This window comes from Micromys minutus, assembly GCF_963924665.1.
Source record: "Micromys minutus genome assembly, chromosome: 5".
NCBI lineage: Eukaryota > Metazoa > Chordata > Mammalia > Rodentia > Muridae > Micromys > Micromys minutus.
In genome coordinates, this window is record NC_137974.1 from 47,384,881 (window position 1) to 47,398,121 (window position 13,241).

The 13,241-nt window shown below is 39.8% G+C and overlaps 1 protein-coding gene across 2 annotated transcripts in view; it reads left to right on the top strand.

Annotated features, from left to right (window-relative positions):
- Nucleotides 1-13,241, top strand: part of PCCA (propionyl-CoA carboxylase subunit alpha) — a 277,273-nt gene that overhangs the window by 90,132 nt on the left and 173,900 nt on the right. For both annotated transcript variants that reach the window (XM_080916684.1, XM_080916685.1), the window contains 2 exons: nt 299-377; nt 8,452-8,554. In XM_080916684.1, the coding sequence (XP_080772810.1) occupies nt 299-377; nt 8,452-8,554 (182 nt within the window). The remainder of the gene's footprint in view (nt 1-298; nt 378-8,451; nt 8,555-13,241) is intronic.

Sequence of the window (13,241 nt, forward strand, 5' to 3'; positions counted from 1 at the left end):
TTTTAAAAATCATTGGCTGGTTTATATATTTCTGATTTTGGAATTGTCAAATATTCTTTTAAGCTTTTATTTTATTACTTGGGGAGTGTATTAAATAATACAAATGCTCTATTCTTTTAAAATGCTTATTCATTTAAATATATAAGATCATTACATTGATTGTATTCTGTAACTGTAAAGAAAGGAACTTTTAAATAAATTATTGTCGTCTGTGTTACAGAACATGTGGTCAGTTGTCATGTTCATACATCCACATGATCAAAGTCTGAGCGTCTGTCTCACTCTTCCCTGCTGTTAGGCTACCCTGTGATGATCAAGGCCTCAGCAGGCGGTGGTGGGAAAGGCATGCGCATCGCTTGGGATGAGGAAGAGACCAGGTGAGAGGCTGCCTGACATACACTTTTGATGAGAATTGCAGTTTCCAGACTTTTATTAAACTGACAGGTAAACAGATACCCAACGAACGCATAATGGAGTAATTACATTTAATCTTTACTTTTTGGATGGGAGAGATATTGATACTCTGCAAAAATCTTTTTTTCTGTATATTTTGAAGATAATTACCCTACTAGAGGAAGGTTATTTAAAAACAAATTTTAATTTTACATTGGTAGAGAGTTTTTTTTTTTTTTAATAGTGTACTTTTAAGAAATTCGAGTTGTTCTGTTTTCTATGTGGGATTACTGACATCTGGCGATATAATTTACAGTGTGGTCTAAGGATTTGAACCAAGTTTATTTAATCCCAGTGGATAATTAATTATCCTTCTGAGTTTGAAATCGCTGTCTTTTTCAAATAATGCATTTTATTATAAATTTAGAAAGCTTACTATTATTGTTTTTTAAAATAATTTCAGAAGTCAAAGTAATCTTTGTTTTTAAATAAAGCTTTGACTTCCCAAAAGCTTAGTTGGTGGAATCTCTTCACGCACCCTCCCCAGCAGCTGGAGCTTCCCCACTCTGAGCATCTTCCGTCTGGCTTACTAGAGCTTTGCACTCTGCTTTGGAAGCGTTTTGATAAGTCATTTGCTGAGGAGTTCCTGGAGGACCACAGGTCTCCAGTGGCGCAGAGATCACAGCTGGGGCAATAAGCTCTGGTGCAGAACTTCCTTTACATAAACAGCATTCATTGTCAGGCAGGGTGGGTTGTGGAGCTGTCCTGAGCTTTGCCTTTGAACTCATCCCGTTGGGCCTTGCCCCCAGACTTCTTCATCAGGGTCATTGTTTTTCCTGGGCAACTATCATCTTGTCATTCTTATGGAGGTAAATAATTTTTCAGAAATCTAATGTATTGTGACATGGCAGATCTGAAGCCAAGGCGAGGCTAGAGGGTGGTTCAGTCAGGGATATGCTTTCTTATGTGAGCTGAGCGTCTGCAGTGAGATCCCAGCACCCATGTTACAAACCACCACCACCAACAACCTCAGAACAACTAAAACAGTTACAGCCACAAAACAGGCCTAGTATTTCAGCTTCATTAGCCTAGAACTGTGGAGACAGAGGCAGGAGAATCTCTGGTGTTTGTGATTCTGTCAGTCTATACAGATCAGCAAACCTCAGGTTCCATGAGAGGCACTGTGTATGTCCTTGTGTTCATTCTTTATGATATCAGGAAGACTGGAAAGGTCGCAGTAGAGAAACCACAGAACTTCAACCAACCTTGACACTATGCTTCTTAATTATAAAAATGTTGAAGATATAAAAAACAATACAATGACCTTCATTATGTTTTAGGTTTGTGAGCCATCAATGTTTGGGTGGACTAGGGAGATAAAAGATGGTTCAGAAAGTAAGAGTGCTTGTGCAAACATGAAGATCTGAGTTCAGATCCCTACTGTCCACGTAAAAAGCCAGGTGTGGCTGTATATATATGTCATCCTAGGGATTTTTAGGGTGGAGATTGAAGGATTGCTCGAACTTCCTGGCCATTGCCTAAGCCCAGGTTCAGAAAGAAACTCTGTCACGAAGGAATACTGGAGATGATAACACAGAACAGCTAATGTCTTCCTCTGGCCTCCAGGCACATACACACAAGACAAATGAATTGAAGACGTTCTCACATATGTTCAGTGAGGCTCACTTTGGTAACCCTCTTCTTAATGGACCGAAGACCAGCCGAATCATGTTCTAGAGGCAGGAAGCCAGAGAGGAGGTGGCTACAATAAGTGTTCTGGAAGACAGCGCTGGTGGCTTCACTAGTCTGCTAGAATGGAGGGGGGGTGAAAGTGAAGCTGGGTGTACTGACTTGTGCCATGGCCGCAGAACCTGGGAATCTGAGGGCTCGGGTTATAATAAATTTGAGTCCAGCATGCGTTACAGAGTGAGACTTTGTCTCAAACACAAAACAAAACACAAAGGTTGAGTTTCTAAAGTGGAATACAGAGTGGAATTGCTCGAAGATGATGTGTAGGAACTATTTTAAAGTTACTTTGTCATCTTTTATGTTTGGGTTTACTGTTTATGTAAATTAAATGTATACAGCACAACTTTACTTGAGATTTACTTGAAACTGCTTTACTTGAAAGTTCTTGGGAAATGCTAAAAGGCAAAGTTTCCAGTTATAGTCTAGGAGTTACAAGAGGTGTATGTCTTTTAGAAGTATAGGCATTGAAGGGTTGGCACAGTGCTAAGAGCATGTGCTGCTCTTACAGAAGACCTGGGTTTGGTTCCGAGTGCGCGCGCGTGCTCACGCGCGCGTGCGCGCGCACACACACACACACACAGTGGCTCACAAGTATAATTCTAGTTCTTAGATCAGTTATTTCAAATCCAGTGTAAGGTTTCCCCATACCCCACCCCACACCACTCAGTATCAGAAGTACCACAGTTTCTCCTGCATTGTAATGTATTACGTACTTGGGAGTTGATGCTTCTGGACTCGAGTGCAGGGTGTGGGCTGTGACTATACTACATTACTGGGAAGGGGCAAGGTGAGATTCTCAGAGCAGCACAGGTAGCAGGAGGCACACTGTCATCTCTTGGCAGATGGTCTACTATAGTTTCTTCACAGAAAGGTTAGATAATAATGCTAATAACAACTGAGTTCTTTGGTGAGAGAGGTTGTGGTAGTTTGAATATCCTTGGCACTATTAGGAAGTGTAGCCTTGTTGGAGTAGGTGTGGCCTTGTTGGAGGAATCCTGTCATTGTAGGGGTGGGCCTGGAGAACCTCTTCCTAGGTTCCTTAAAACAGTCTGCTCCTGACTTCCTTTGGAATAAGATGTAGAACTTCTATCTCCTCTAGTGCTAGAGTTGCCTGGATGCTACCATGCTTCCTGTCATAGTAGACTGAACCTCAGAATTTGTCAGCCAATTCCAATGAAATGTTGTCCTTTATAAAAGTTGCTTTGGTCATCGTGTCTCTTCTCAGCAATAGAAACCCTAACTAAGACTGACAATGTTACCAGAAATGAGGTATCCAAGGCCACTTCAACTTTACAGCTTCCAATGTCTGAGATCCACATATGATCTTCTGGGTTCATCCAAATGGCTTCAGTCATTTCTCCAGCTCTGTCCTCTGTAACACTCTAGGCTCAGGTTGACTCTACTGCTGCTGCTGTTCATCCCATGGTACTGGCCTCCCCAATTTGCTGGAGTCTTCTGCTGCAACTAGGCCTCACCAATAGCCTCTCCTGGGCTCTCTTTAGGGTGCCAAGCTTCAATTTCTCAGCATGACTCCCTCAGTCCAGGTTGTCAACTGCAACTGAGATTGTACCTTCACCAGTAGCCTTCCCTATCCTCTCACAGTGCCAGGTCATAACTGCTGTCCATGATCTCTTCATATCTTCAAAACCAGTACCACTTAGGTAATTCTTACACATTACCAAGTCCAGCTGCAGTACTAGTTACAACCTTGGCTATCTCTGGAACACAGCTTCTTTGTCCTCTCAGAAAACATTTCCCAGAAGATTTCCCCTCATTGATGCTGGTCTCCTCCTAATCACTGCTAATTTCTTAGCTCCAGCTAACCAGCATCAATTGACTCAGTGGTCCCTTCTATTCTTGACTCTAAAGCCAGAGCCACATGGCTGAAGCTGCCAAGTTCTTCTGCTTGCTGAGGCTAGAACATGTCCCCCCTGGACCCTTCTATTATATAATCACCAGCTTTATTTTCCAGCTTCTTTATTGCCTAGATTTGGCTGTCCTAGAACTTGCTCTGTAGATTGATCTTGAATTCAGAGATCTGTATGGCTCTGTCTCCTGCAAGCTGAGAGTAAAGGTGTGTGCTGCCATGCCTGAACTTAAGCTTTTCTTCCTCTAGAACTTGCTCTGTCTCAGGCTGGCCTTTAACTTCAAGATCTGCTTGCCTTTGTTTCCTTGGATAAAAGGAGAATACTACCATGTTTGGGCCTAAGCTTTTCATGGCCACTATTCCTCAGGATTTGGATTAAAAATCTATATCTTCCAACCTCAAGATCTGGATCAATATCTTCATTTCTGGATGGTAGTTTATTTCACATTAAAAGTCCAAATGAAAACAACAACTAATGTGATATAATTATTCCTTCTTCAACTGTAAACACAAACAAAAAGCTTAGCTCAGTGGGATCTTGCCCTGAGATCACTACCCCTCAATCTCTTTGTTTCCTTGTCACAAGATTCAGCTCAATTTCACTTCCTGGTGCCCCTTTATTACTTTAACCAAATATTTTGTATTTTTTCTTTCTAAGCTTACTTTGTTTATCAAATACTCTTCACTAGAGTAAACCAGAGGACAAAGTCTATGCTGGGCTTTTCTAAGACTTCCTTTGTCAATGCAGTCAATATGATTCTCTTCACCTTGGACTTAGTCTCTACCAGACTCCTCAGACAAGGATAAAAAGCACTCTTCTCCAAAATACCATAAGCATAGTCTCTAGGCCACATAATTACATTCTTCTCTGATTCCTCTTGAGCTAATCCCCATAGTTCACATCACCCTCAGCACCAATGTCTTCCATATTCCTACTAGGATCTCCCATCAAGCCCCACTTAAAGCATTCCACTGCTTTTCAGACACAAAGTTCCCAAATCTACATTCCTCCCAATAAAAACATGGTCAGGACTATCAGAGCAATACCCCACTCTTGGTACCAACTTCTGTCTATTCATTCATGTGGCATCTCTTCATGTGGTATCTATTCATGTGGCATCCTCTTTTCTAGTTAACTGATAACAGACTCAAAATATACTCATGTGCTTAGTAAAAAACAGATCACTTTCTACCTAAAAATATTGTCTCAACATGATGAATGAACCATCTCTGTATTCTTATATAGAAGAAAAGAAGTTTGATACTGTGGGTTTGGTCATGGATACTTTTGTCTAAATAGCTGTTCCATATTCTCAGTTTATTTACAACAACAACAAAACCAAAACTCAAAAAAAAAATTAAACATAAACCTAAAAGTCTAGAAGAATTCAAAGAATGGTACAGAGAGCCCAGATGTGCCGGGGTCTTAATGTCATGGCACACTTGTCCAGTTTCTTCTCTCCTATCTTTCACGTTGAAGAAGAAACTTAATTTTGATGAAGTAACTTCTCTTTTTGCACAATCTACAAATACTTTCTATTCTTTGGATGGAACATAGAGTTTTGCAATCTGTTGCTTTGTTTTGTCCCTAGAGCATCTGTATTCTGTAACATCTTTCCTTTGTTTTGGCATTGCAGCTGATCTAAGACTTGCTTAGAGCCTTTACAATAGTAAAAATATTGAGTGAAAATATAAAAATAAGAGTTCAGTGAAAATTAGGTGTGTGTAGTGGCACACATCTTTAATCCCCGCACTCAGGAGTCAGAGGCCAGCTTGATCTACAAAGAGAATTCCGGGACAGCCATCGCCATTACACAGAGAGACCCTATCTCAAAGCAACAATAACAAATCATGAAAGTTGTTAAAAGTGGAGCTTAGCTATTTTCACAACAGGCTCTGGCCTTCTTTTCTATATGTAGATTTACATAAAATATATGGCCAAATGGAACCCTGTCTACATTATTGACTAACCATATCATACATTAGATAGTTTCTATCTTACTTTAGATGTTAGAAGTACAAAATATGTATCAGGTTTCTTGCTTGAATGATATTATTTTTTGAATTAAGGAAGACATAAATGATAGTAACAAGAAGCCTGTGTTTGCTTTTGTCTGGCTGTAGAACCCAGAACTTCACATATGCCAAGCTTTCATTCTGGTCCTGAGCTACGTCCCAGAGGATGTTGTTCTTAATACAACTTTCCTTTAGTTGCAAAATATATCCGTGATGTTTTCAAACTTTGTGTTTTATTTTGATGACTTTGATGTTTTACTTTTGATGTTCTTGGCCTAAAAGCAAAATGAAAAATTTTAGTCCTTACATTAGAGGTGAAGTGTAAACTGCTATGTTATTCTCTTTATGAATTATACTATCTATTCCATCAAGTGAAACTTTGGCTATATGGTGCTGAGGATAATTCAGGATGTATCTAGTTTCTCTGACATTTCTAGTCTGCCCCAATCTGAAAACCATTTCCCCATGAAATGAAAGACCAAGAAAACCTAAAATCTTTTCTCTTAGAGAGCAGAAAGAGGAGACTTTTCCTCCCTCAGATTTTGAAATATGTTTTTTAGTTACTTTCACTTCTATACATTTCAAGTACAGACATAGCATATCAGATAATTATGTTTAACATGGCCAGATGCAATGTTTGTATATGAAAAGATTAGAAGAGACTGGTTTTTAAGTTTTATGCTCAATACAAGTATTTAATATGAAGACAGACATGGTTAGAAGTAAAGGGAATTACATTTTGTATTCCAGATATGTCAGTGAATAAATATTTTCAGTTACTTTTAGATAAGTTTGAGGTGCTCTTCTTCCCTTCAAAATTGTTTAAATTTACTTATCTTATTTATTTGTTTTGTGTGTGTGTGTGTGTGTGCACGCACATAAGGGTAAACACATGCCATGGTGTACCCTTAGACAACTTGTGGGAATTTGCCCTGTGGATGTGAAGGATCGAGCTCTGGTCCCTGGGCTTGATGGCAAGAGCCCTCACTGGAGTCATGAAACTGAATACTAAGTTTCAGTTTCATTAAATTAATTAATTAATTAATTAATTAATTAATTAATTAATTAATTTTAATTTTTTTGGAGATAGTATTTAACTAACTATATTGTTCTGGTTGGCCCAGAATTCATTATGTAGGCCAAGCTGGCCATGAACTTACAGAGACAAGAACTTAGATGGTTCTTCCTCCCAGTCCTGTGCTTTCAGTAATAAAACTCAGGTTTAAAATATATTTACACACACCTTGGCCACATAGTTAGGCTCTACTCTGACTAGATCATAATCAAAATAACCCATTTATTTTGACCTATATTCTTCCATGGCAGGCTCCCTGTGCTCAGGTGCCCTGCATCTGTCTCCCCATGTCTTCCTGGGTGACTCTCCCACACGTGGCTCTTCTTAAGTTTTTATTTTTTAGTTGACAGGTGATGCATCCACACAACACCCAAAGTGTTTTCTCTACAAGATCCACCCACCTCCGCCTCCCGAGTGCCGAGGTTAAAGTTGTGTGCCACCATGCCCTGCTGACTTTGAGTGTTAACGAACTGGTCAAATAACCCCTTTTATATGTATCTAGGAAGCCCGTTTTAATGATATAATAACAATTTAGATTAGTTTAGGAAGGAAATAGGAAGCAATAATTAAATCTATATTTTTTTCCCTCAAAAACCATTTTTTTTCTGTTTTAAATGTTTGAAGCCATTTTAAAAGAGATGCAACACTAATGACCTAAGTGGTATGTGGGACACACCTGCACCCCAGGCCCTGCATCTGAAGCACGTGTTGGGTCTAGGAAGCATCTTTCTGCAGAACTGCAGCCTCTATTGTTCCTACCACGGTGTAACTGCCAGGCCCTTTCCACTTTTTTTTTTTTTTTGTGTGTGTCTAACTTATAAGACAAATATATGTGTGCTTTTAAATACCTTTTCACTAGTGTTTTAAAATATTTATTTATCTTATTTTATGCGAATGGGTGTTTAGTCTGCATACATGTTTGTGCATGACATTCATGCAGACCCTGTGGAAGCCAGAAGAGGGTGTAAGAGTCCTCAGAGCTGGAGTTGTGAGCTGCCATGTAGGTGTGAGAACTGTATCTGGGTCCTGATGTGGAGCAGCTAATGCTCTTCACTCCTGAGCAGTCTGTCTTTCTAGCATTGTAGCTCAGCAGCTGGTTGGTGCAACAAGTACTGCATTCTTGTTTTCATGGAAAATCTGTAACCAGGACATTAAATAAGTGGCCCAAGGTGACAGAGGGGTAAATGGAAGTTACTGCTCCGGTTAGACTAGGTTTCTGTATGTGCAGTGAGTCTGTTCCCCATTTGTTCTGAATTAAGCTGAAACAAAACTGCTTTCCATGTAGAAGACTATCTTTGATTTGCTAGTATAATTGTTTTTTTTTTTTTTTTTTTTTTTTTTTGTTCTACAGGGATGGCTTTAGATTTTCATCCCAGGAAGCTGCTTCTAGTTTTGGTGATGATAGACTACTGATAGAAAAGTTTATCGATAACCCTCGTCACATAGAAATCCAGGTTGGTACTGTTCAAGATGCTGTTGAATGGTTGAGAATATGCCTCTGCTGTGTTGCTGGAATGCTTTGGGTCTGTCTGGAAATGAAATAGAAACCGACCTGTAAGACACTACAGTCTTAGGTGATTCCTACCTATGGACTCACCCGGTTGCTTCCATGACTGGGTCACTGGAGCCATTAAAAAAAAAGGAATAATAATATATACTATTGATACATATAATGATAATAATATATACTTGTATACATGTCATACCTTTCAGCTCAGCTTGTCTCATCTTTGTGGTTTTCCTTTTCATGTTATTGTCTGTAAGCGTCAGAGTTCTTAACACTTACAGGACTTTTCTGTGTAGCCCAGCCTAGCTTTACATGCAATCCTCCTGCTTTGCCTCTAGAGCACTGTGGTTTGTTGTTTTAGGTACTGTGTGTGTTAGTCTGTGGCTATGCTTGAATAAATGCTTTTGTTGATGTGTAGATGCTTTCCCATTTGGCTCTCTAATTTTCTCTAATAGATGATGATACAGGACATTTAAACTTGTTTCGAATTGTGGTGTGGCTCAGTCTTAGCACATACCTTTCACCCCTCTGGCTGGAACACACACACACACCCTTAGCACACACCTTTAATCCCAAACAATGGATGTAAAGTTAGTCTGTAGAATGAAGCATCCATGTTTGAAAGTCTGACTCTCACTAGAAGAGAGAGGAGAGGGGAGACAGACAGTACAGGAGGAGAGAGCACAGAGCAGGAACACAGTGGCTCCGTGGAGGGCAGGGCAGCAGAGTTGAGAGGGAGGAGGAGGCAGTGTCACTGGGAGAGTTCACAGAGACACCGAAGACAGAGCCAGGCCCAGGGGAGGACAGAACCAGCAGGGGATGAGAAGGAGGCAGGAGATTAGGAAAGACAAGCAGAGTCAGTTTGAGGCCAAGGAGAGCAGTTCAGAGGCTGCAAGAAAAGCCAGATTGAATAAGTCAGCTGGGAGAGGAGTCAGAACAAATGAATTAAATCAATTAGTCAGTGATCAGAAAGAACCAGGAAGGGGAGAACTTAGCACTAAGTTTTCAGAGGCTGAAAACATTCAAGGCCTAGACTAGCTTGCACAGAGGCTAGAAGCTTCCTGAGCTATGCCTAGGTTAACAGAGAGAGAGAGAGAGGCATTAACCTTTAGGGATGACAATTACATCAGCAGACTAAAAGTTATTTTTACAAAATGATACCATATTACATTTGTTATGAAAATTCTATATACCATTTGTTGTAAAGAGATATTGGTTCATTGTCTTAATTATATTTGTTTTAAAGATATCTGAGGGCTGAGAAGATGGTTCTGTTGGTGAGATATTTTGTATGGAAGCCTGAGTTCAGTTCTCCAGACTCCACATAAAGAGCAGGCGTGGCGCTGCATGTGTGTAACTGAGTGCCAGGCAGACTGAGGTGTTTAGCTGTGGGCGTAGCTAGAGACTCTGTCTCAAAATCACAATGAAAATAATAGAAGACACCTGATGTTAATCTTTCCCCTTTCCACACATGCTTGTGTGCTTGAACCTGCAAATACATATGACCACATACGCATGCAAGCACACACAGAGATCTCAGAATATGGTACTGTTAAATTTCTAAATTACCTTCCCCTGCTGCCCAATAGCTTAGGTTTTCCAAGTTTCTTAAATCCCAGTGTGAATTTTAGATTTTACTCATTGACATAATTCCTTTATAACATACATACATACACTCCAAGTCTTGGGTTTTGGATTTGGGTTGTATTTGTTCTAGATTGACTTTTTCGTCAGCCGAAGAACATAAAATAGCTCATAGTTTATATAGGTCCCTCCAGAAGTGCTTTTTAGTTTTAGTCCAAAGGTTTTATGTCTTTCATTTATCTTCTCCCAGACACTTGGTCATTTTCACCCTGTGATGTGCTAACCACTTTGCTAGCTGTGACCTTGTGATGCGCTAACCTCTGCATTAATTTGATTTACCATTTCTTTGTTGTTGCTCATGTAATTCACACAGATGTTTTTCGTGCGCTGGTATCTTTGCCAAATCCTTTGAGAAGTTTGTGTCTTTAGATCTTGTGCTGCATGAAAATGCAGGGTAGAAGGCACTGCCCCGCTGACAGGGGCACACTTCCAGTGCTTGAGCTTCAGATGCCCCCCTTTCCTGATTGGTCATGGATCCTTCAGAGCAGAGATGAGGTCTTAGTTCTTTGCTATTCCAGCAGCTAGGCCTTTGCATTTCATTAATATTCAACAAATGTTTGTTACTTAAGTAGTTACACATCCACATTAGCATTTAGTTTAATTACCGTTGACCTCCCTTCTGGGTTATGTTCTTAAACATAGGTAAGTCTGTCCCCTAGTAAATGGGTAACCCACCTGTCTCCCCTATCTTAGGTTTTGACAAAACTATCACTTCACAGTTTTCATGAGCACATTTGTATTATAATTTACATTTATAGGGTTGTTTTAATAGTTTTTCCCCAGTAGGAACTAAGCGGTGTCTGTCCACCCTCCCCTCATAAAGGCCCAGTGACAATCCAGAATTCCCTTGGGGAACCAATGAGCTTATTGGGTTTACTCATGGAGCACGTGTGAGGGGTTATGGGCAGGATGTGGGTGTCCCTACAGCAGCTGAAATGCAAGGTCTGCATTCAACACGAACGATGGCTTTCCATGGCTGCACAGATGGGGCCTCTTCTTTTTTTTGTCATCCAGCCTGTAAGCTGTAGGCCCTTCCAAGACCCAAACTACATATAATTAGGGCAGAAGTATACATGTAGCTGTAAGAATGACTCAGCTATCAGGTGAAGGTCCAGTGGCCCTGTCCAGCCCTCCTCCTTCGACGAGGACACATGAACAGTGAACAAGCACAGCTTAGTTCACAGAAATCAACTTCATTTTTACCCTGTCCTGGTCCCTTGGTTTCTGCACTTAGATGATGTTACCCATTTCTTGAATGTCTACTCACAGTCTGGCAAGCACATCTGTGCATGTCAATCACCTGCTAACTTTTTTTTTTTAATTGAACAACTTTATTTTAAAAAAACAAAGATAAATGTACAGATTTTAAGCATTTTTGCATAAAAGTATACGAATACATTTTTGTCAGTACTCAGTTTTTTTTTTTAAAGGTTTGATAGTATGCATTAAGATCTTACTAGTTACAATGAGCATAAAGTACATGTAAAACAAGATGTAACCTGGAATTAGTCAAAGTTTTCTTGGTGTGTAAAGATTAAGCATAATGGTTTTTCATTTTCTTCTTCTTTTTTTTTTTGTCCTTTTTTTTTTCTTGAACTTCATATAGTCTGTGAGTTGTTTCTGGGGTGTTCTGCGCTTTCTGGAGTTAGTATCCAATTATCAGTGAATGCATATTATGTCTGTTCTTTTGTGACCTGCTAACTTTTATGTGAGCACTCCCATCCGGTGTCTTCTGAGGTGCACACTGGGAATGTTCAACTAGAGAGCCACTGGTGTTCAGGGGTCCTCGAGAGCATTTGTTATCAGGAAGCCTCTTGATCTTGTATATGACCATTTCCTATTCAGCACATAAAGGGTTATAGCCAAAGTCCCAACAGCTCACAAGGGTAAGGATCCTCTTTCCCTTATAATGTTAGTTTATTAATGTTTTTCAGTATATATCATCACTAGTTTTTTAAAAAGCTTGATAAATTTCCTGAGCTTTTCATTTTGACTGTGTATATGCATGGTTGTTTTGCCAGCGTGTATGTCTGAGCACCAATTATGTGCCAAATTCCCTATGCTTTTTAGAGCAACAAGGAGACTATATAGAATCAGAGGAAAATAAACACTTGATTCTATATCTGAGTATTTTTCTTTTCTTTTTTAACAGTTGCAAGTACCTTTTGAGATTCTTTGTTGTTTTGGCTTTATTTCTTGGAGACTAAATGTACTTTTACTTCTTTGCCAACTAGAATTTTTTTTTTTTTTAAAAGAGGTTGAGAATTATTTTCAGGAGTTAAAATATTTTTAGATGAACCTTGTGCAGCTCAGCTACCTTGGAATCTTAGAAGTAAGATGCTAATCTATTGGCATCTGATGATTCTAAATTTTTCTTTTATTACTTGAAATTATTTTGAGTTTAGAAAGACTTTATTCCTAAAACTGTCCAGTCACATATTCTCTATTCATGCCCTTGCTGTGTCTGTTGTGAGTATGCTTTTATTTATTTATTTTTTTTACCAGCCATATAAAACATTAATAGGACACTTCTCTGAGCTCTCTGTGATACACGGAGGAACCGGAGAACAGAAAGCTCTGCAGTGGGGCTGGATAGCTGCTTGGTGCTAAAATTAGTGACTCGTTTTAGAGCTCCTAAAAGAAGTCTGTGACCCTAAAATACGTGCTGAGGGACATTCGAACAACTCGGAATGTGTTCAACACAGCAACTGTCATGTTTTCTCCAGGGGCCCCAGTTTATTTCTCCCTCTCACAAACGGAAAGCAACTAGCTCCTGACCATTGTTTCTAGTTCCCTCTGACATAATCAGCACAGGAGTGTTACCCAGACACAAATAACAACACACTGGATAATAACAACAGACATGTTGGCAGAATGATCTGCTGTCCCAGCTTATTGGTGAGCAAAAGGCCTGACCCTGGCCAGCACTTCCCCAGTGGCTTCTGACCCAGCCATTATTGAACGGTCTTCATATGACTATCTGTGCGGGA